We start from the raw sequence: 22,242 nt of genomic DNA, 5'->3' as shown, positions 1-22,242 counted from the left end.
GGGGGGGCGGGTACACAATCATGAAAGGCCTGGACTTTGCAGCCAGACTGCTAGGGTTTAAATCCCAGCTTTCCCACTTGCAGGGTACATGATTCTGGGTGTTTCTTAAGGTCTGTGTTTTAGTTCCCTCATCTTTAAAATGTGACCATAATATCTACCCCACAGAGCTGTCACAAAGGAGATTAAATGAGCCAATATTTGAAAAAATGCTTAAAACACTGCTTGGCATATATTAAGCCTATATAAATGTTTTTAAAAAATAAAATAGAGTATAATTTAAACTTCTTTTATAATATTACTTCCAAAGACTTACCTCTTGGACCTCATCAAAGAAAAAAGATTTATTGGCATTTACTGAGAAACCATCTTTTACACAGAAATGTTTAAAACAGAGTTCTTTTATATATTATGAGTCTAGAAGCTCCAAATCTGTCAAGATTATATCAAACCTTTAACTGAATTTCCAAGTGAATTGCATTAAAAAAAACAGATGACCCCAAAAGATTATCAAATGAATACTTTATTAGAGTCATAACACTTATAAAATAAATTTCTTTTCATCACGGAGTTACCAGATTTTAAAACCAGCCAACACTTTCTCACTTTTATGGCTAAGGTATACCCAGAAATTCTCCAATGCCATCATTTTTGTTCAAGTGTTTTGTCAGTCAGCTCACAAATCTAGATCGCAATTCATCTACAATTCTAAGTATTCACAGTTAGATGAGTTTGGGGCTTGGTTCTTAATGATCTAGAAGCAATCCATTTACAAAAGTGCCACCAAAGCAGTTTCGTGAAATCATTTCATTTAAAGCCACGAAGCATAGACCTGTTACACCTCAGAAACAAAAATAAAATCTCACAACTAAATCTAGCAGACTGACTAACAATTCCAGCCAGGATGAACTACGTACCCCTATGGCACATTTATGACGTTGTAAAATACAATTCATAACACAGGTGTAAGTGTGTGGGGTGGAGCTAGAAAAACCAAGGAAGTTGGATATCATAGAAAAGCTACAACATCAGTGTCCCGTCCTAAGACTGGTTTCCTCCTGCCGCGTATTAAACACGTCTTCTCCACATATTAAACATGTCTTTTATCTTTATAATAACATCACAAACCACACCCTAATAAGATTCTTCTTTCTAGGGGATTAGTACATAAACATCATTTGTTCACTGAGCATTGATCATGCCACTCATTCAGGATTGTTCTATGCTGCATGAAATCTAACGGTCCAGTTTACACATGGCACTTGTAGGGGATGATTCAGCCAAAAAGCAAAGGGTTGAAAGTATAAAATAACCCAAAGCCCACTTTCCCCAGAGGTAGCCCTTTCGGGGCAAGAGATAAGTATCTTGTTTGTATAGTGTGGGGGGAGGTGGTGGGAACTAACTCTAACTGGTTCTCCTCTTCAAGCCATTTTGGCACCTTTTCACAACCAGGGTCTCGGGGCAGGGGGTTAAAATACTTTTCTGTGCTATTCAGCCAGAGACAGCTTTTGTGATGGCTGTTATTTTAAAACCGATTCCGTGTTATTTGTCACCAATGCAAAACAACATAGACTATTCTGGAAACATGTGAAGACCTACACCTTTAAGTTATATTTCATATACTCCATTCAAATTTAACTCAGGAAGTCATGTAAAAGGATTAGAAGGAAAAAGTGCACTCTTCAGAGAGCTCCTATTTGGTAAAGCCTCACATATCTACACACAAGTATTCGTATATTCATGCACAGGACAAGGAGCTGCATTCTGAAGCATAAATGAACCCGAAGCAAGACATCAGGCACTAGACACTGATTCCAGGAGTGGTTAGTGGTCTCTGGGGCTCTCGCTTTAAGAATGCCAGATGAGAATTCTGCTCAGTTGTTAGAAAACCCTTAGGGTTGATTAAGCATCTAGGGTTCACGTCATAAATTACTTTTTCCCGTACCCAAGATGCTGCTTGAATTAGCTTCAAAAGCTATATGACCTTTCCAGGGTAAGTGTTTGACCATTATCCCAAAGACAATGTGATTATTGCATAACGAGGCTAAATATTATGTGGCTTGTCTAATTGGCTTTATACCTTTCAGGATCAGTTCAATAAAATAGAGAACACATAGCTGAGGTTTTACACCAGAGGTCAGCAAACTATAGCCTGCAGCCCATGGGCCAAATCCAGCCTACTGCCTGTTTCTGTAAATAAAGCTTTATTGGAACACAGCTGTCCTCACCCATTTCTGTACTGTCTGTGGCTGTTTTCATGTAGTAACAGCAGAGCTGAGTAGTTGTGACGAAGACTGCCTGGCCCACAAAACCTAAAATATTTCCCATCTGGACCTTTAGATAAAAAGAGTGCTAATCTCTGTTTCACACTAAAACAGAGTTCAGTGGGAAGCCTACTCGAAATGAGTTTTTCTTAGGGAGTTTGAGTTACCTATTAACAATAAGGTTCAGGTGACTGAGCCACTAAACACAAGAGATACCCTTTTTTCCATGAACAATAGCTGTGTATTTGATGGAGGTAAAGGGAAATTTTCTTTAAAATAAGAAGAAAAAAAAAGAGAGAGAGAGAAAGAGAGAGATATAAAACTAAAGGCCGTTTCTCGGTTTAACATCATCATAAAAAAATTCCACCCATGAGATGAACCAAAACTTATACTTAGATCCTCTACATAGACTAAACAAATTACTTTTGGAACGTTGTCCCATCTGGACAAAATGGTATCCAAGTTGATCAGACATAAAAAGCACACAAATGAAACTAACACACAGAATTTTCAGTGTCTCAGGAGTGTTATGGTCGCCATCTTCGTAAAGCCAGACCCAAACTGCAACCATAACAAGCTGTCGTCACAAAGGCAAAAATCTAAGAAAAAAAGAGACAAAAATTCACATTAGATTTATAAGAAAACAGTTGTCCTAAGAAACAGCTGTCTGAAGACTGACCAACCTACCTAAAGATACTTCATCAGCTATTGAAAATGGTTTATATTCATCTCTTTTCTGATGATTTTATCTCCTCAGATCATTAACCCTTCTCTTAAACATTCTAGCCCCTAATAATTTTCTCATCTGTAGACCCATCTTTGGTTGAACATTTGTTCACATACTGGACTCACTTGTTAAGTATCAGTGAATCCCCTAACGTATTCAAAACCTTATGATGAGATGTCTGTTCAGACAGTGATTTCACAGCCAAGCAAAGTGCAACTCTCAGGACTTGACGATGTGTCAAGTCATTTCTGCGACAATGGAAAGTGACTCTAGAGTTGAACAGAGAAAACCCACAGAAATGTGTCATCAGGTTGGTGTGGGAGATAGTCCTCAAGTCTGCACTTAGCTCTGAATTACTGTTCTTTGTATTCAACAAGGGTTTCTTTAGCACTACCTGTGTGTACATCTGCAGATTTGGCACACACAGGCAAATGACAGGTACTGTCCTCAGTCTTTTGGGGTTTATAATCCATAGAAAACTACAAAAGCAATTAAATATTATGATGTAGTGCAGGGATCCTTTAGCAGGAAGCAATAGCTCTGAGAAGGAATACTGCATTCACCTACAGAACACTTTCACAGCGTAATTACCATTCTGCTATTTTCCCCACCCTTCTTCTGCTGGCTGTCTCTCTGATACATCTCTGATCTAGACACTGTTCGCTGAATGAGAAAGACCACTTTTGATACCTCTTATTAGTGCAGAGGAATTTTCCCCTCTCTCTAAGTCATGTTGAAATAAAAAGAAAAGTGAGGGACACAATATAATGGCACAAATGAATGGGTTGTACATTTAAGTGTCACTAAAACTCAGAAACTAAAGATTTACTTCTATTGGAGTGTTTGGATGAAAGGCAGAGCTTGAAGCACGTAACGCTTCACTAAGGCGGCTTCACTTACAGAGGAAGGGAAGAACAAATCTTCCTAACCATGGCTGAAGTTACAAGAGGTAAAAAGCACAAGTAATTCTTTTCACTTGTAGTAAGCTTGGTTGTGCAAGGCTAACCACTTCCACTGGCTGGCTATAATCTTACATGAATGTCAATCTCATCCTGGTTATTTTCATCATCCATAGCCCTAGGGGTAATAATAGTACTTTGCTCATAAGGTTATTGTACAGACAAATAGCCATTATATGTTTCAGGCTAATGGCTATTATTAAAGAAAAGTACTGTTGCCCGAGGAGTTTCTTGGCGACCTCAATGTGGGGGCAGGGAGTGCGGGGAAACTCATCAGACGCTTACTGTGGCTGCTACGTTTATGTTGTACTGGTTATCACTCAAGAGCGGCTGCACAGCCACGGTCGTATTACAATGCAGGTCGTGCAGGGACGTGGCTGCTGCTTCCAGTAAAAAGGCTCCAAAGTAGAAGACAAACACTGTAAAGTGGTAAGCAAAATCCTGGAAGAGGATGAGAAAGAGAGACATCCACAATTAAAAACAGTAAGCTTTTTTTTTTTTTTTCTGTTTCTTATTTGAAGTGAAGTTTAAGTTCAGGAAAATGAGAACATTTAATGAGACAGTCTTTAACTACATTTGCCATTTATTTTGGCTCCCTTAGTAACGCTGGGCTGTTAGAATCCCAATGAAAATCAACCGACCTGTTGTAATTGGCACAGTGGCAAACCTCCTGATACACTGAATTTTCTAATAAAACATATGATTTCGGTTTAGATTAAGGCTCCATAGACTTCCTGTCCTTAAAATCCAAGTAAAATAGCATTTAAACTACATCTTGTTAGAGTTATTATATAATAACTGTACTATCGTTGTATATTATGTAGTTATATAATAATATACACATTTTATAATTGAGTATTTTGTTTTTGAGCAATTATTATTTTCATCCATTAGACTGTCATCCCTTACACTGAAGGATACAGAAGACCTACGAAATCACTGAATCCAATACCATATCTCCCGTATGCTAAAGAACAGAACAAATAATGTATCATATACTTCTACAAAAAGTAGAGGGACTTTTCATACAAATCTCAATTGTTATTAAGTTATTTCATCTGTTGCTGGCACTAACATGACACACAGAGAATTCACATCATCTTACCTGAGTTAATATACCAACAACACACTGCTGTGTATTTTGCTAACAGCTCCTATACCAGGTACTTGACATTCATCGTTATTCACCCTTACAACTGCCACCCATTACCTCCATTTTGCAAACAAGTGATTTCTTCTTTCTCTCTCTCTTTTTTTTTTTTAAAGTTAAGTGATTGTCTCAAAGCCACAAAAAGATGAACTTTTGAAGGGAGAACTCAAACCCACAGAGGTCTATCTGCTTCCAAAGTCCACGTTCCTTCCTCTCTCTCGAACTGTCTGTTATTGATACAGTAATTTACATAAAAAAAAGAACACTGCATGGCCTTCATAAATGCCCATTCAGCAAGTAAAACTGTCCAGAGGAATTGTTATTATGCCTAGAATTAAGGGTGTGTGCACAAAGGTCTTCCACCAATTTTACTCATTGTTTTAGACAATGTGAGTTATTTATTCTAAGCCAGAGGTTCTCAAGGGCTGGCATGTATCAAAAGCACCTGGAAAGCTTGTTAATACACAGACTGCTCAGCCCCAACCCCAGCGTTTCTGACTGTATGTCTGGGTGGAGCCTGAGAATCTGCATTCCTAACAAGTTCCCAGGTGCTGCTGGTGCTGCCGGGCAGGGACCACACTTTGGAACCACCTGCCCAAAGCCCTTGGCACCTCCCCATTAGCAGATGACCCCATCCATTTCTGAGTCTCCTTCACATACTCCTGCTTTTCTGTCAGTCTTCCCAACACCCAGACAGCCCAGAATGTGGCTCACTCATCTTGACCTCTAGTAAACTCAGCTCAAGAATAGCTTGAATTTTTTTCTGCCACAAGTGGCTATCTCCCACATTATCTTGAGCCCATGTTTTGCTTCCCAGTTCAAGGTCAGACTTTCACTAACAAGTTTTTTTTTTTTTTTAAAGCTACTCTGTATATAGGGGGAATCCTGCTTTATACAATGGCAGCATGAAAAAGGGATAATAGCTACTTTGGGCTTTAGTTTTCTCATTTGTAAAAATGGGGACAACAATAATTTTCCATAAGGTCCAATAAGTGAATCAACGTGTGGACAGAAAACATAGCGCAGGATGTTAACAATGTTAAGTGATGTCCATACTTTGCAAATGATCACACATGTGCCAGCTACACTTTTGGGGGAATGAAGAGCATCATATTTAACTGGACATGACTCTTTTTTTTTTTTTTGTATCTTTTATTTTTCTAACATATATCTTTCCTTAATACTCCACCTCTCAAAAAAACAAAAAAAAACATGGCATCTCTTGTTTAAAGTTAGGTGAAATGGTATTATTGCCTCTCCATACAAAAACAATAAAGAAAAACCATCTCAAAATCAGAATCTGCTTCTTTCCTCAAATTCAAAGAGGGCAAGTTTTTAGTACATGTTATTACATATTATATTTTTATTTCACCACTCACACCAAAGCTAGAAATCCTGGGGGGAGAGAGGGAAGTAAAAAGAAAAGACAAAAAAAAAAAGCTTGGGAAAAAATACTGAAGACATCAGACATGAATGTTAATTTAATCTCATGATCAATAAAACTAGAAGTTATACATATTGTAGTTAATATCCCACAACAAATACATCTAGAAAATAAATTCTTTATCAAAATGTACTCTTCCTTCCTTTCATGCATGACATACAGAAGACATTAAACTGTTATCGTGGGAGAAACGATGATTTTTTTGGGCAATTAATGTCTAACAATTCCAGAATGCAGCAATTAAGAATTGCTACCATCTGGTGACAACTCCATGATATTCATGGCTCAAAAATCATCCTGGCTGAGAGTGTGCAAGATATATTACAAAACCTATCAGAAGCAACCACGTGGTCAAAAAATGACTCAGTGTGTAGAAAATCACAAAAGAAGAGGCAAAAAATAAGGAGCCCTTTCTAAATACTACAGTAAGCATAAAGGAAATTCCTTGAAGGCAGGAGACGGCTCTTCGAAAGTATGTCCTCCATATGAGGAGACCATGCAGTAACAACCACTGGACTGTGTCCTGTGTTTTGCTATCACCATTTTTTCCCTCAGGAAAAGTGGACTGCTCCAGCCAGAAAACCATAAGATAAACTTTGCAGGTGACCTATAGAACACCCCAGTAGGACTTTCCAATTTCAATTGTCCTTTTCATGAAGTGGTTTACGTTAACCTTCCCCTCGCCCCCAAAGAAACCCCCAAATCTCTTACGTTTTCATGTCTGAACATCAGGTATGATGCTACAAGCTGGGAGGAAACACAAATTTAGAAAACCTAATAAATTAATAAGGTTTTCTCCTCAGTACCAAAGATAAGACTCAAGGTAAGCAAAAGGAAAAAGGATGATATGGACCTATGTCTAATGAACGCAGGAGTGACACTGGAAAAACATTTAAACATCGGTAAGGCATGCACATCAACCAATCAGAAAGAATGCCGAGCATGGCAGGATCCTGGAGACGCACTGCTATACATATTGACTCTTTAGGTACTGGGCTGTTAGGTGGTCCAGGAAGGTCCCAAAGAAAGAGCCAGGGTGATGGGGAGCACAGCTCTTAGGAAGAGGCAGGAGGCTGGGGACACGATTATGTATTAACGGGGACCAAAGCACCAGGAGGGCTGCACTACTGGTACATACTGGCCGGATACCATCTTCAAGCCTGGTACTAAGAGAATCTGGTGCACTTTACCAACATTAGGGATGGACTGATTCATTCACACTTTATTATGAGAAAGTCAGGCATTTAGCAAGAAGAGATTAAGTATCTATATATAACTTAAGCAGGGAATCTTTCATCTTCATCACTTCAACTATTAGAAATATTTTCTCACTGTTAATGAGAAATCAAGGCAAAAATGTAGAAACACACTGTATCAGCAACCTAAGAAATGGAAAGAGTTTCAAAGTTTCAAACTGCAAGCCTCAGCATGTTTAAGGTATTATGATGATTACTGATCCCTTTCTACAAATCAGGCACAAAGTTAAGCACGTTATAATACATGGACTCCATTATTCCTTAACAGCATCCAGTGAGGTTGGCATTACTATTACCCTTGGGCAGAGAAAGAAAGGAAAGGAGGGTCAATATTCTGCCCAAGGCTACATGGTTACCAAGCACACCTGACTATTCTCAAGGCCTGTGCACGGTTATAGCCACTGCACCGCACCTCCTCCCGAGCATCACACTGACCCATGCCATTTGCCCCGGGCTGATCGAATGGGCAGCCACACTCACTAGGTGTCACTGCCTATCACATTTGGGATGATGGTTCCTGATATGCTCTGTAAATCAGACAAGAACAAATATTTTCCTTGCGGCTGAATAGAATGCTACCACACTTGAAAGGAACATACATAAAGCCTGACTGAAAAAGGTCTGATTTAAGTTTCTAACCACCAACGTGTGAAGGAAACCTAATGACGGCTGTCCACCACAGACTGGCACACGTGCTCCACAGGCCTCTCTGAGACAGTCCCAGAGGAGGACTAACCACCAGCATGAAAGATGCTCCCTATATTATACAGGTAAAAGGGAAAGTAAGTTGACCCAATTTCATGGCGTCACAATTATAAAATCTGTGTTGATGGCAAATTCATTTCTTAAAACTTATCAGTTCTTGCTAATCTAACACAGGCATTGAAAATGAGTGCAGAATGTCCCCTTTTCTTTACTAAGTATTTAGAGAGCGAGAATATAGAGCTCCTTGTTTTCTGAAAAGCATAAAAACACTTAATATCTGAAGCAGGAATTGATGGAAAACTTCAGGATCTATGTCACAGCATCCATCTCCCAAAGGCATCTGTTCGATAGTTCAATAACTGTAATGCCATTCATTTGTCTTATGGAATAAAACAGTCTTTGTGGAAAGGTCGTCTGACTCGTGAAGGACGACGGAGAGGCTGCTCCGCTCCGTCCACACAGGGGCTGCCCGCCCTGGGCCCCGGCTGCCCGGCGAGGCCGGCCACGCGGCCGCGTACTGGCACCTGCGCGCGGACCTCTTCTCTCCCGCCGGCGGCAGCGGACAGAACAGGGGGTCGGGCATTTCGGCACAGAATGAGAGATTTCTGTTTCTCACATTTTCCTGAAAGAGACTTAAAAATCTCCTACCAGGAAGTTCCAGTTGGCATTGATCTGAGTCACCACGCCAGACAGGAACACGCCCAGGAAGAGGAGGGAACAGACGAAAGCTGTCACGGACACGAACATGACCCATCCTTGCAGGAGAGGTAGAGGGACGTTGGAGGAGGCGACCAAGATCCACACGAGCCCCCCGAACACCTGAAGGCAGAAAGAAAGACGGCCATAGGTTTGGGCAGCAGAACTGAACATGCCTGGATGAGCCCCACCGCCGCCTCTGCTCCTCCCCAGCCAGGCCCGGCCCGGGTTCCCGCCATCCCGCCGTCCCGTCTTCTCCGTCGTGACTCCGGCGCCTTCTCGCAGGGGTAAGCCAGTGCGGCCACTCTCGGTCCCCTCCTGGGCTGACTCCACACCCGCTTCTGCACCTGCCTTCCTGCTGGACTCTCGTCCTTAGTCCATGAGCAGGCCCTGCCTTCTTTCACTAGCTAAAAAGACTTCCCCCTGCCTCTCTAACTGCTGCCCTAAGGATTTTCCTTCTCAGCCAACCACCTGTACAAATTGAGCTCTGCTGGCTCTCCACTTCCTCTCATTGTCACTCTGCAATCCACCATACACTGCTCCTGCTCTCACCGCGTCACAGACAGGTTAGCAGCAAAGATCGGCCATAACTTGCTAAGTTGTCACGCTTCATGGCCATGTTTCTGTCCCCATCATGACCCACTTGCACAGGTGAGATTAGCACCTATATACAGAATAGCTGTAACTGTTGTGCGTGATAGCAGACAACAAAACCTTCCATCTTTTACTGATACTCCTATGTGCTGGGCGTGGGGCTAGGTGCTTCGGATCTAATTTTCAGTAAATACCTACCGTCAGGCACTGTGCTGGCTGCTAGGAATAAAATGGTGAACAGTGGTCTCGGCCGTCACAGAATTCAGTCTCTTATAGGAAAGAGAAAATTAAGCGAGTGACTGAAATGCTGCTTCACACATGTCACGACTGGGCAGATACTGGACACTGGAAGCCCACACAGTGAGTGCTCTAAATCCAGGTCTGAAAAGTCAGGAAATACTCCCTACAAGCAACAACCCAAGGGACAGGGCTAGGGGGAGTGGCGGAGGGCAAGAAGGCTGTTCCAGGGCAGAGGGGGCAGTCTTGAGATGATCTGAGGCGGTGGGGCCAACAGACAGCCTGGCAGAGCTGAAGAGCAGAGCTCGCGTGACAGGTGCCACATGGAGAAAGGTCAGAGGTCCGAGCAGAGACTGAGCTGAGGGTCCTGAAGGGCAGGTCAAGGAGATGAACATCACCCAAGGGCAATGAGAGGCCACAGATCACCCCGAGCAGGAACGAACCCGATCAGATTTATATTTAGAAGTTTCCTTCCAGCTAGCACATGACAATGGGCTGGAGGGGAGAGGATGGGAGGCTGGGGGACCACACAGGAGACTATTACAATAACAGAGCGCAAACTGGACTCCGGGCGCTGAGGACACAGAGAAGTGAGTGCATCAGAGAGATTTCCAAGTAGATGTGATAGCGGTTGGTGACTGATCAGATGTGGGACAAGACAGTGAAAAAGCAGATTAGGGAAATGGCTGGGGCAACCAGAAGAGAGTGGGAAAACACAGAAGTGGTCAGGGGGTGAAGACAGTTAGTTTTATGAATCTACCAACAGCCACATTCCTGGTCCTTTATAAACTAATCTCTCTTTTCCAGACTTGTCTCTTGCCACAAAGCCCCTCACATCTTACATTATATGGAAAAACATTAAGACTCCAAAGATCAAGCTCTTTCACACCTGAGTGGCCTGATACACACTGGCCCAGAATTTCATTCCCTCCCCATGTGTATCTGAGGAACTCCCACGGATAGATCATCCTGAATAGTAGTACACCGTCCAAAAGGTCCTTCCTGAGTTCCACCCCATGCTCAGGCCCCGCTCAGCCCTCTGAGCAAGCTTCCTACTGTGGATGCATTACACTGATGAGAAACATTGTTACTGAAAGCCCCTGCACACTGCCTTATACTCTCTGTATCCCTTCTCATTTATTCATCCACATAATCATTCTCTCCAAGCTCTCACTCAGGCACTGTGCTACACTGGGCAACACAAAAGCCTCGGTTACACACTTGTCCTGGAGACACCTCCAGGCAAGTGGGAATCAATCCCCTCCCCAGGTAATATCATAGAAGCAGGTACATCTGGCATGTAGAAGGCTCTCATATATTTGCTTAGTGAACAAATGAACTCTTAGTTCCCATATGAGAACAGTTGGAGCGCCAAATATTAAAAACCAATAATCAGATGCATCTTGCTTCTTAAGTATCTGGATAATATCCAAATTGCACAAGTCCCTAAAAGTTAAAAATACAAGTATTAATTTCAGTTTCTAAGAAAAAGCCCAGTCATAAATTCATTTGAAAAATATTTTAGAAAGCGTAATAAATTATCAGCTGACCAATAATAATGAAAATACCAGTCTAGTAAATTGATAACAGTGGTGGTATATCTCAAGTCTTAATTCCAAATCAAAAATTAACAATCAACTGAGAAAGCTGTATGAGTAAATCTAAATCATGAATATTAATGCATATTACAAAATTTAACCGCAACTTTATTAGTAGCTACAAAAGAATCGATGTTCCTGGTAAAAGATTCTCTACTCTTTCATACAGTTTAATACATACTTGAAGGTGATAAGATTATCTGTTTTTTTTTCCTTTTTTTCTCAGCCTTTTCTTCTTGGTAGACTTTTCTTACTCTCTCACCACAAATAACCTTTGAATAATCTTAAAAGTTACTTTAAATACTGCTTAAGAAATATACATCATTATTAAATATCTGTTAATAATATTCAAGAATCATTCACTGAGGCTGTCGGGGCCAGTATGAACAACTGACCACTGTTTATTAGGGACAGGTAGACTCAGATGGAGAAGCGTAATTATATGACATAGAGATTGGGATAATTTGATGCCTCAGAAGAAGAGGCTATAAGATCCCTTGGAATTAAACATAACATGTAATAAACCTGGACTGGACTTCAAACTGGCCAGCCTCAAATCTGCTGCCAGGCACTGCAGAAGGACACCAAGGTGGGTGGGGGGAGTGGAGCAAGGTTCTGTTTCCAGGAGCTCTAAATAAGGGAGAAACAGACACCATCAAATCTGACTCAGGAGCAGATTGTGGTGAGCGCTATAAAAAGAGCTCAGCACAGTGTGCTCGGGGAGCCTGGGAGCGGGGAGAAGAAGTGGAAGGGGAGGATCTAGAAGGTGGGCAGGGGACGCAGACTTTGAAGCAGGCTTTCAAGGCAGACGAGGGATATGACAGCCGATGCTAGTATGAAACGGGAGAGAGGAACTGTTCTTGTCTTATCAAAACTACAGCCCTTCCCAGACCTCAAAGGCTTGGAAAGGGAACTAAATGTGTGTACGGTAATAAGACAGATTCATCTCCCCATCTGTGGTGTATGTGTCGCTGGATATGGGGTAGGGGAGGCAGGAAGGTGTGTGAATGCTTCCCCTTTACATAAACACACACACACACACACTACATAATTAGATAAGAGATTCTGTGAAGTCCAGATACAAGCCCTGCTCACCACAGTAGCTTTGGAGATAGAGGACGGGCCAGGGAACAGAATTCAGCCCACTCTGGAGACCTGCCCTCCTCACTGCAGGACTGTCCCGTCGATGAATGGGTCCCAAGGGAGAAACAGTTACTTCTCCTTACTCCATGATAAGCTACCTTTTCTCCTGAGGTTTCCTATCTGGCTCCAACTTTAAAAATTGAGCTTTTAATAACATTATCAATGCTTAGCATACACCCTTCACCTAATTCTGGATGCGAGTAAGCTCAGAGTATTTACCAGACATGTTGTAATGACCCGCACCCCTGTTCAGTAGAAGTGACTGTGGAGGGAGCCTTGTTTTTAGAGGTGAAAAGCTGAGCACAAAAATAGTTAAAATCCGAGGGAGAACAGTTGATAAAGTTTTGTAGCAACTCCTCTGCAGAAGGTGGAATGCCTGCTCACCCGGGGTGTTTGCAACGCAGATCTGAACCCCCATTCTGACCCCTTGTCTGTCATGGCCTTCCACAGCTCTCTGGTGTCCTTAAAAGTCTGATGATTACACACAAAACTCCCAAATGCTCCACCTCTTGAAATTTTTTTCAGGAACTAAGACAAGGCTCACGACTTTGAGTTACGAGCTCTGACAAAAAGACAATCCGACTTGCAGGTAACGCAAAGGCACACATTTCTTCCAGGAGACTTCAGGCTTCCCCTGCGACTCAGGGACCCTCAGTAACGGAGCTCAAACACCGTTGTGCCTGGCACACACCTCCAGGGCTCAAATATACCCTGAGTTGCAGTGATCACGTTGCTACCCATTCCTGAGCCCACGGGTCTCCTTGGTGGCTGACCGTCCACTCACCACTGCAGTCTGACTCCTGCAGGCCAGGAGGGTGTGACTTGGCTGAAGCCTTCCCATAAGAAAACCATGGGAGCAGTGGTCCACACAGCACACCAAACTGAACCGTCAGAGTTGGAGCTAAGGCATGTTTTCACTAGAAACTGTGGACTGGCCAAGACCCAGAACCCCGCGGGAAACCATGGCAGCCGGTAAGCAGGGCTGGCTGCACGCGTGGATCACAGACTCCTCCACCTGTCTCCTACTTGGATGGTCTTCCTGTGTCCCCAAAGAATCCCTTTTGCAAACACCCTTTTTCTTTTCAAATGTCACCTATTTCCTAATAGCCTGCTTTTAAATGTGCCCTCCGACATCATAGCAAGTAATTTCCAAGCCAATTTGACACCTCATCTTAGTATACTCTTACAATTCACCAAGTAAACAGGCCAGTTCCTACTCTGACCTGTTTTCAGCCAATGTTTGGAGTGAGAACAGGGAAAGCTGGAGATATAAAGGGCTGGTGAGATTGGCTCTAAGGAGAATAGTTCACTATTTAGAACTTTCTGTATATGATACAATCCTCTCTTTCCGGTTCTCCTACTATTTACATGTTGCGCGTTTCATCACTTTATATCAGTGAGGATGAACGAACCAGTAAGCCTAGAGGAAGAGAAGAGTCTCCCAGTCTGCCTTCTAGAGTTAGTTTGAGCAAAAGGTTGAAGCCAATCAGGATAACAGAAATATTAGCCAGCATTTATCAAGCCCTTGTGTTCCAGGCACTGTTCTAAGGGTTTTATTTGTACCAATTTAATCCTCACAAACACTGAGAGATAATTACTATTATTATTCCCATTCTACAGATAAGTTGACTGAGGTAGAGAGCCACTAATAACTTGCTCTAAGTTATACAGTTGATAAATGTTAGACTAGGGATTTGAACCTGGCAATTGACTTCCAGAGCTTAGGCCCTTAACAGGGTGCTACTTTGTCTTCATCAAAGTTTACAGTTAATTCTAGAATGGGGTTTCTATCATTTCGCCATGGATTGGCTTGGGGCGGAGATGGGGTTGATTCTCCAAAATTATATCAAATTGATATATAAATGCATATATTTTCTGAGGGCACAATCTACCATGTCCATCAGAATCACAAAGGGGTTTGTGGTTCTTCAAAAGTTCAGAATACCTTAACTTCTTGATAATCTCTCCTATTTTAATGGATGCTGACTTACTGGGCACCTGCAAATGAAAGAATATGGTTAAAGATTGTTTCATATGTTCAGACTATTTATCTCCTAGTGAATAGATTACCTACTTACAACTCCATTTTATATACAACTTGTATTCCAAAGGATGTTTTTAAGTGAGAACATACTTCAGTCAACAGATACAATAGGTGACTGATGTGTTTACAGGGTGGTCCATAAAACTGTAAGCTCATTTATAACGTGACTGCAGTCCAGTGGGTACAGCACTGGTGAACACTGCTGCCTGCCTCTCCAGGCTCACCATCCCCCCTGTGATGCTCCTTTCTCTCTCTCTGCATGCCAGCCTCTGTCCCTCATCCCCTGCACGGAGTCCATTACACTGGTCCATGCTTCTGCCTAGCATGCTGTCATCAGAATTTTTGCCAGATAACTAAACTCCAGTACCATGTCTTCCAGAAAGATGTTTCTGGCTAGGTGCTATCTCTTGGTGCTTCCATGGTTACTGGTTCATGTATCCTCTGTAGTGCTTACAACAACTGGCTTGAAATCATGGGTTCACATGCCTGTTTTGCCCACGGGATTATGAGGTCAGAGTTGGCAACACTGCCTTAAAATCTCTGTATGCTCAGAACCCAGGTCAGCATTCTGTACAGAAGATGCTCAATTGCCTTCTCCTTGAAATTAAACTCACCAGTGTGTGTGATCAGTGGCTCTAGAAGAAAATACTTCAGAAGTGCAGCTTGAGATGCTAGGGACACACGGCTGTCTGGAGCCTGGCTCATCCTTGGTACATGGTGGGTGTTCAAAAATAGGCATGAAGACTAGAGAAGCAGGAACACGTACTTCTCATTTTCCAAGTTATTACTGACAACACCCACCACCTAGTACAAGATCTTAGGAGACTAGAGTGGAAAGTTATGGGGAAGCTGGCACCTTTTGAAAGCTAGTTCACGACACCTTTGTCCATCTTCTTTTCAATTCTTCTTCCGTTGGGCCCCAAACTTGTTCACTCTACCTACTCGACCACAGTTGCCTCTGGAACCTGTGATCAGGGTAGTGCTCATCTTGTGCCTGCCCCCCCCCCACCCCCCCGGCTCTCCTCCATCAGTCCCATCTGCCTTCTCACCACGCTGATTTCCAGCCAAACGGCTCTGGACTAGCCCTGGTACATTTCTGAATTAGGGGCACATGCTGTCAAGGTGGTTTTTTTGTTTTTTGTTTTTTTGTTTTTTTGGTTTTTTTGGTTTGGTTTTAATCAGCAAAAGAAAACAAGACAAATTCTAGGACATAAGGAGAAATGACATGTACAGAAAAGGCCCATATACAAAATATACTGATGCAAATGAAGTTTTGCTGTTTAGATTTACATATGAAAGCTTTCAAAATATGTTTGAGGATGCTATAAAGAATTATACTTTTTCCTTGCCCATCTGACCCAAACTTCCACTTCAGCTTCTTCAATAGCGGATACTAACCCTAAAGTGGAAAGCACTTATTACAGGAAAGGAGTGTGTTCCGGCCCCTTTTTATTTTTATTCATAATGTCCCTTGATTCTTAAAATCCTCTTTTCATGTTTGTAGGTAACCAGTTGGGTTAAAAAAGTGCATGCATGCCAGTGCTTCATCAGCAAGGACTGTACAAGTCATCACCTCTTTTCTTTTTTTTCACCTCCCTCCTTCTGAAAGCTATTATACAAAAGTTAGGAATGTCATCTATGGTGACTATGAAAGGGCATGGCCCTTTTCATGTAAAACAGGACACAGGAAATTCAGGTCAAACTATAAACGCCTGGAGAAGCATCCCGGCATGTTAAGAGTTGGGCAGGACTTACGAGGGACACTCCAAAGCTGCCCTTCTCCACTCCAGTCAGTTTCTCTAGAATATTTTCACACACTGTTCCCTCTGACCTACAGAACAATCACACAGCATCTGTTAAGCATTGCACGTGCGTGAGATTGGGTCCGCCAGCCTGGTTCCCGTCCCCGTCATCACACAGTCTTTCCTACTTGGTGGTATCAACACAGATATGCCCCGTCCACGGCTCCTGCCACCAGGTACAACATTTCTATCGGGCTCCACAAGACAAATCTCCTCTCCTTAACCTTTTCCTTTGGGGTTTGAGGTCAAGGTTTTCAGCAACTTGGTTTAAAGTTTTCCATATTTCAGTTCTTCATATCTCTTACGGGGCTGCCGGTCAGGGCAAACGACTGCTGAAAATAATCTTTGGCAGGGGTATCATTTTGGTTTTTTCCCCTTATGAAGTTTTAAAGACTCTTTGCACATGGATGGAGATTTTTAACCCAGGAGCTAAGGGAAAAAAAATCTTACTTATAGAATGAAAACCCCTTTAAAGCAGGGAAACATACCCAAGGACAGCCCTTGTTCACTACTACAGACGCACAACGCCCCTCTGTGACCAAAATCTATTTTCTGGGCAAGAAGAGAAAACTCTATACAGCTGAATGTTTACGTGTTAGTCCATCTACCGTCAAAGCTGTGGGTTGAAAATAACCTGAAATCCTTTCCATTGATTTATCTGCATGACTGCACATGTCTGCTCCACAGCCCCTCCCTCCCCATCATCCTTTCATCAACATTTTGTTTTTCTGGCATAATTCTTCCGTGTTACATCTTCTATTTAAGTTTGGTCTAAGGGCATTTCAGGCCATGTCAAGCTTACATACTCGGCCGACCTTCTAAAATCCTGTCTGGGTCTCGTCTTTTCTGCTTCTGCCCTTTGTCCTGCTTCTGGTCCTCATCACCCCTCAGCCAAACTCCTGCAAGCAGCCCTATAGCTGACCTCCCTGCCTCCCACCCCTCTGCTTTATAACCCGACTTCACTACTCCAAGACGTCTAAACCACCAGTCTGATCAAGTTTATCCTTGTCCCTCAGCAGTTCCCTATCTCAGACAGAATAAATGCTACGCCCCGGCCTATCATTTCTCAGCAAACACACCTCGAAGTCCTTTTTCCTCCTCTTGCCACCTTCCCATGAGTCATATAAAACACACACATACATAGGCCAATGACTGCCAGAACATTCATGCCCTGGTCTTTCTTGTCCCTGGCGTTTGCACGTGCCCTTGTTTCTACCTGGAATTCTCTTTCCCACGTTTCCTGTTTATTGAACCCCTACTCATCATTTCAAGCTAAACTCAAGTGTCATCAACCCCTTAGAGCTGCCTGTCCCGCCTCCCTAGTGGCCAGATGGACACTACCCTGTTTTTCAGTAATACTTTTCATAAGCTAATTTTATCACTTCAAAAGCAGCACTGTAATTCTTTCTTGGCTTTATACTTCACTGTACAGGAATTTATTTTAAGGGCAGGCGCTACATTAATTACCCTATTCCCAGGGCATAAAATAAGGCCTGATGCATAGCAAGTTCTTAACTATTTGCTGAATCAATGAAAATTACTGTGGCATCCAAAATACTGTAGTTAGAAGCATGTGAATGAGAGTCCTAGACTAACTCCCATAAAGAGAAATGTGAAGGAATATCTTGGGGAATGTAGACGGTTTCCTAAACCCTGAAACCATGAAACACACTGAATTCAATAATGACCTTGATTCTTTCCCATGTCTATTACTGTTAGTTCTGATCTTCTTGTGCATTATACATAACAAGCCCATTGAGGACAAGGACCTGAAATAGCTTGTTCAGCCCAATAGCACAGATGCTCCAATGTCATTTTCTTATAGATAGACCTGCCTGGAAAATGCTTTAGCTGTAGTTCACTTTCCATAGTTGCGTCTTTCTTCCCTGAATGGCAGTAACTTTTGTGCATATCCCCTCAACGAGGTTATAAACTCTTTCAGGTGAGGCAGGGTCTAAACATCTTTCTTCCCAGGTGGGTGTCTTGCACACAATAGCTATTCCATAAACACCTGATGAATGATTTAGAAAACATTAATTCAGGACATACTGAAAGATTCTGAAAGTGATAACTTTTGACGGTGATGTTTTCCATCTTACACTAAAAGGCTCCACTTTGCAAATCTAACTTAGTATTAAATTCTTCGTGGCCAGCACACCTTGGTAAGTATAGCTGAATGCAAAAACCAAAGGGCAGACAACTTAGGTATGTAGGAATCTCAAAAAACCACACCACGAGTGTGAAGTTGCAATAGTCTCTACCTAGGAAGCCAGTGCTATAAATCGGTTCATACCTGGTGCTTTGAGGCTGGCACTATTTGTACCTTTTGAATTGTCTCCCTAACAAATGTCCTACACTTGAGAGATTATGAACGTGGTACAGTAAGGAGAACCGAGATTTAAATCTTTGAGCAAAGCTGCTGATCAGTGTGAGAGAAGAACTCTTGAGATCGTGGCTTCATTAGCTTAGTCAACTATTGACAGCCCAGTCCATCTTCATCAGATGCAGTTTTAATGCGTTCAGTTTTAAATGGCAATAGGATATACACAAAGAAATCACAAAGACAAGTGGACCCAGGAGAAAGTCAAAATTAAGGAGTCTGGACATATTCAGAAACGCTGGCAGAGGCCAAAATAAGGGGTCCCCAGGAAGGAGATCACCTTGAGTTTAGAACTGCTTCTGGTGAATTCTCATGTTTATAGGGTGAGAAATTTCTGAAGAAGAACCATGGGAGACTGAATAATGTAAAGAGTTCAGAAAATTAGACGGCAATTAAGAAAGCAGGGACCAAACGTGCTTCAAAAGTGTTTGCTTCGCTCGTGTCTCCGCATCTGCTCAGTGTGGACGTTCTGGGTAGAGACAAGGGTACAAGGTGGCCTCCGTCTCTGCTCTCTTAAAGCATATGATCCAACAGCTCTAAGTGGTGCAGAAGGATGAGGGCCTTCTCAGGGACAGGAGCTCTAGTTTGGCTCCTGTGTGGTTTCTTGCTTCTCTAAGGTCACTGGTTTCATTGGAATATTTTGGTCCTTTTATTTTGGGGGAGTGGGTTGGGGAAGAGGAAAGTTGCCACTCAATAGAGGTAATGGAGGCCTAAGATTTAAACCTGCCAGGAATTGTGGCCATAAAATGTGAAAAGTAAACTGAAATGGCTTTTGGAAATGATGCTGTTCTATCCAGATAAGGGTGCTAGGCGTGTTTGGGGGCTAAGAGGCCAGAAGAAATGCAAAGACAAGAGGAACGGACTGGATACATCTGTGAGACTGGGGTCTCCCCTAGAACGGGGAGTGGCAGAACTCCTAGAAGAGAGAGAGAGCTGACTTGTCCACAGAGCCCAGGAAGGCCTCCCTCGGTGGTTCCCAGTCACGACTGTACCTTAGAACCTCCTGGGATGCTTTAAAAAAAAACCTAACAAACTCTGGGTGCACCCCCAGAGATCCTGATTTAATTAGTCTGGGATCGAGACAGTATTTTTAAAAGCTGCCCAAATAATTAAGTATAGCAAGAGTTGAGAAGTGACCCCTGGGATAGATAAATAGAGATATGGGGGTGGGAGGGAGGAAATAGAAAAAAATCACCTTCCACTTTTTCCCCTCAGATTTAGGTAGAGCTTCCAAAACTGTCACATGACCACAGGTGGTCCCTGAGATGGTATTTGACCTGATGGCACGTTGATAAGCCTTCTTCACATATAGATACATAGATGTATGTCACATATCTTCATATATACATACATACATAAATACATATGTATCTATTTGAATAAATATTAGAAAAGTATAACCAGCATATCAAATTTGAGAATTCATGTTTTTACTGCTTAGGAGAAGACTAAGGTAAGGTACTGAAGTTTAGAAACTGAATGCATTTAAGTGCACAATCTGTAAATCTTAGAACAGGTGGATATGGTAAAAACTTCTGACAGAGGTATGCAAACAATTGGAGTTTGAGGAATACGGAACTAAAGTTGCCCGGAACCCAGAAAACACTTCTTCCCAGCCTTTACTGCTCTCAACGTTTCTCCCTCTGTGAGCAGGGCACCCGCCCAAAAGGCCACCCTCTCCTTTCCTCACACAGATGCTTGTGCCTCATCCGAAGCATTCAGATGCTTCTGAGCTGGGCTCACACTCCAACCAGCCTCTTCTAGCCTCGCAGTCCTGATCCAATTACTGATGTCATAGCCTGTAAACTCACTTGTCTCCTTTCTCAGATTCAAATCTGAGCTAAACTTAACTTCGAGTGCCTTAGCATAATAGGGAAGAAAACCAACGCTCACAAGGCGTTCCAGCCCCACAAGCACAAATGTGAAACCGAAGCGACCCAAATCCAGGTTATGCAAACTCAAAGGAGGTGGGTGAGGGGAACAATACGACAATTCCAAGCCGAGCAAACAAAACCAGCCTGCAGGAAAGGCACTGACTCGCGAACGTTTCACTCTGTATTTGCCATTCTCAGGGCATGATGCAACCTCAGGTTGCCCAATTTATATTTGCACATTTTCCCCAGCGAACTTCAAAACCTTCCAACGCCATAAAACTCCTTTTTAAAAAGTTCAAGTCTGTATAGCCCCAAAAGGTTGCACGACAGGCCAGGTGACCCAGCGGTCACCTAGGCCCAAAAAGTGAGCGGAGGTTTGCAGTAGCAAAGGTAGACGGGGAAGGCAGAAGGCCATGCACCCAGGAACTTGACAGCTACGTGTGTACCTTTCCCCTAGCATTCTCACGCCCACTCGATTAGAAACTGCCAAGGGCACCGTTCGTGCTTCACCTTTTCCCTGTCCTGCCCCTGAGCCCTGCTCCTCTCCCCAATCCAAAGGGCGCTCATAACAGCAATGGGGGGAAAAAACACCGCCCAAGTATTTAGCCGTCCTCCTCTTCTTCCTGGTACCTCCAGCCCCCGCTCTCCACATCCTGGCGGCCTCCCGTGCACCCAGGCGTCCCCTACACCTTGCACCACCCAACAAAATGGCAGGTAGCAACAGGCGAGGCCGAGAGCGCCGGCTCTGGCTCCAGCCCAGCGCGGGCCCTGGCCAAGCCGCCGGGGGTCTCTGACGGCACCCCCAAGTTCAAACACCCGTCTCTTCTCAAAGTCCCCAATCCTCGGCCCCGCGGGGCCGCCTGCTCGCTCTTCCGGGGCCATTTCTGTCCCGAGCGGAGGAGCAGGTGCCAGCGTAACAGGTGCCAGGGAGAGGGCCGCGGCGGCGGTCCCGCCGCCCGGGTTCCGGCTGCGCTGGGCATCGAGAGGACCCCGGGAGGGGCGACCAGAAGGCCACGTCGCGGGGGGGGGGCCAAAGAGCCGGGGGTCCGCGCTGTGGGAGACAGCCCGAGGGGCCAGGATGCTACCTGGGGCGCGACCTCGTCCAGGCGGCCCCACTTACAATCTCCAGGCAGACGAAGGCGCCCGAGTAGGTCCGCAGGATGTCGGGGCCGGCCGGCAGGGTGACTCGCGGCGACTGGAAGGACACGGCGGGATTCGGGGGCGGCGGGACTGGCCCTCCGCCGGCCGACATGCTGCCGCTGCCGCTGCCGCTGCTGCGTCTCCGCGCGCCGCCGCCGCCGCCGCCTCCCTCCGCCCGCCTCCGCCGCCCGGGTTCCCGCCGCCGCCGCCGCCGCCGCAGCCGCCGCTCGGG

General features: G+C 43.8%; 1 protein-coding gene across 1 annotated transcript; it reads right to left on the bottom strand.

Annotated features, from left to right (window-relative positions):
- Positions 1-502: 502 nt before the first annotated feature.
- MAL2 (mal, T cell differentiation protein 2) lies at positions 503-22,242 on the bottom strand. Its single transcript, XM_074352964.1, has 4 exons — positions 21,991-22,242; positions 9,151-9,321; positions 4,233-4,388; positions 503-2,860 (listed from the first exon to the last, which is right to left on the bottom strand). The coding sequence occupies exons 1-4, from the start codon at positions 22,120-22,122 to the stop codon at positions 2,789-2,791; spliced, it is 531 nt and encodes a 176-aa protein (XP_074209065.1). The 5' UTR covers positions 22,123-22,242; the 3' UTR covers positions 503-2,788.

The sequence above is a fragment of the Camelus bactrianus genome, chromosome 25 (genome assembly GCF_048773025.1).
Source record: "Camelus bactrianus isolate YW-2024 breed Bactrian camel chromosome 25, ASM4877302v1, whole genome shotgun sequence".
In the NCBI taxonomy this organism is placed as follows: Eukaryota; Metazoa; Chordata; class Mammalia; order Artiodactyla; family Camelidae; genus Camelus; species Camelus bactrianus.
Note: the sequence above shows the minus strand (reverse complement) of the source record. Positions and strands in the feature narration are given on the sequence as shown.

Bases quoted from the DNA above. Each gene is read 5' to 3' on its own strand.
- MAL2 (XM_074352964.1), bottom strand. From the start codon at position 22,122: ATGTCGGCCGGCGGAGGGCCAGTCCCGCCGCCCCCGAATCCCGCCGTG. The intron at 4,389-9,150 runs GTAGGAGATTTT...ATCCTCTTCCAG, and splicing joins ATGCCAACTGGAACTTCCTG to GATTTTGCTTACCACTTTAC. The intron at 2,861-4,232 runs GTAAGCGTCTGA...TTTTTTTCTTAG, and splicing joins ACATAAACGTAGCAGCCACA to ATTTTTGCCTTTGTGACGAC.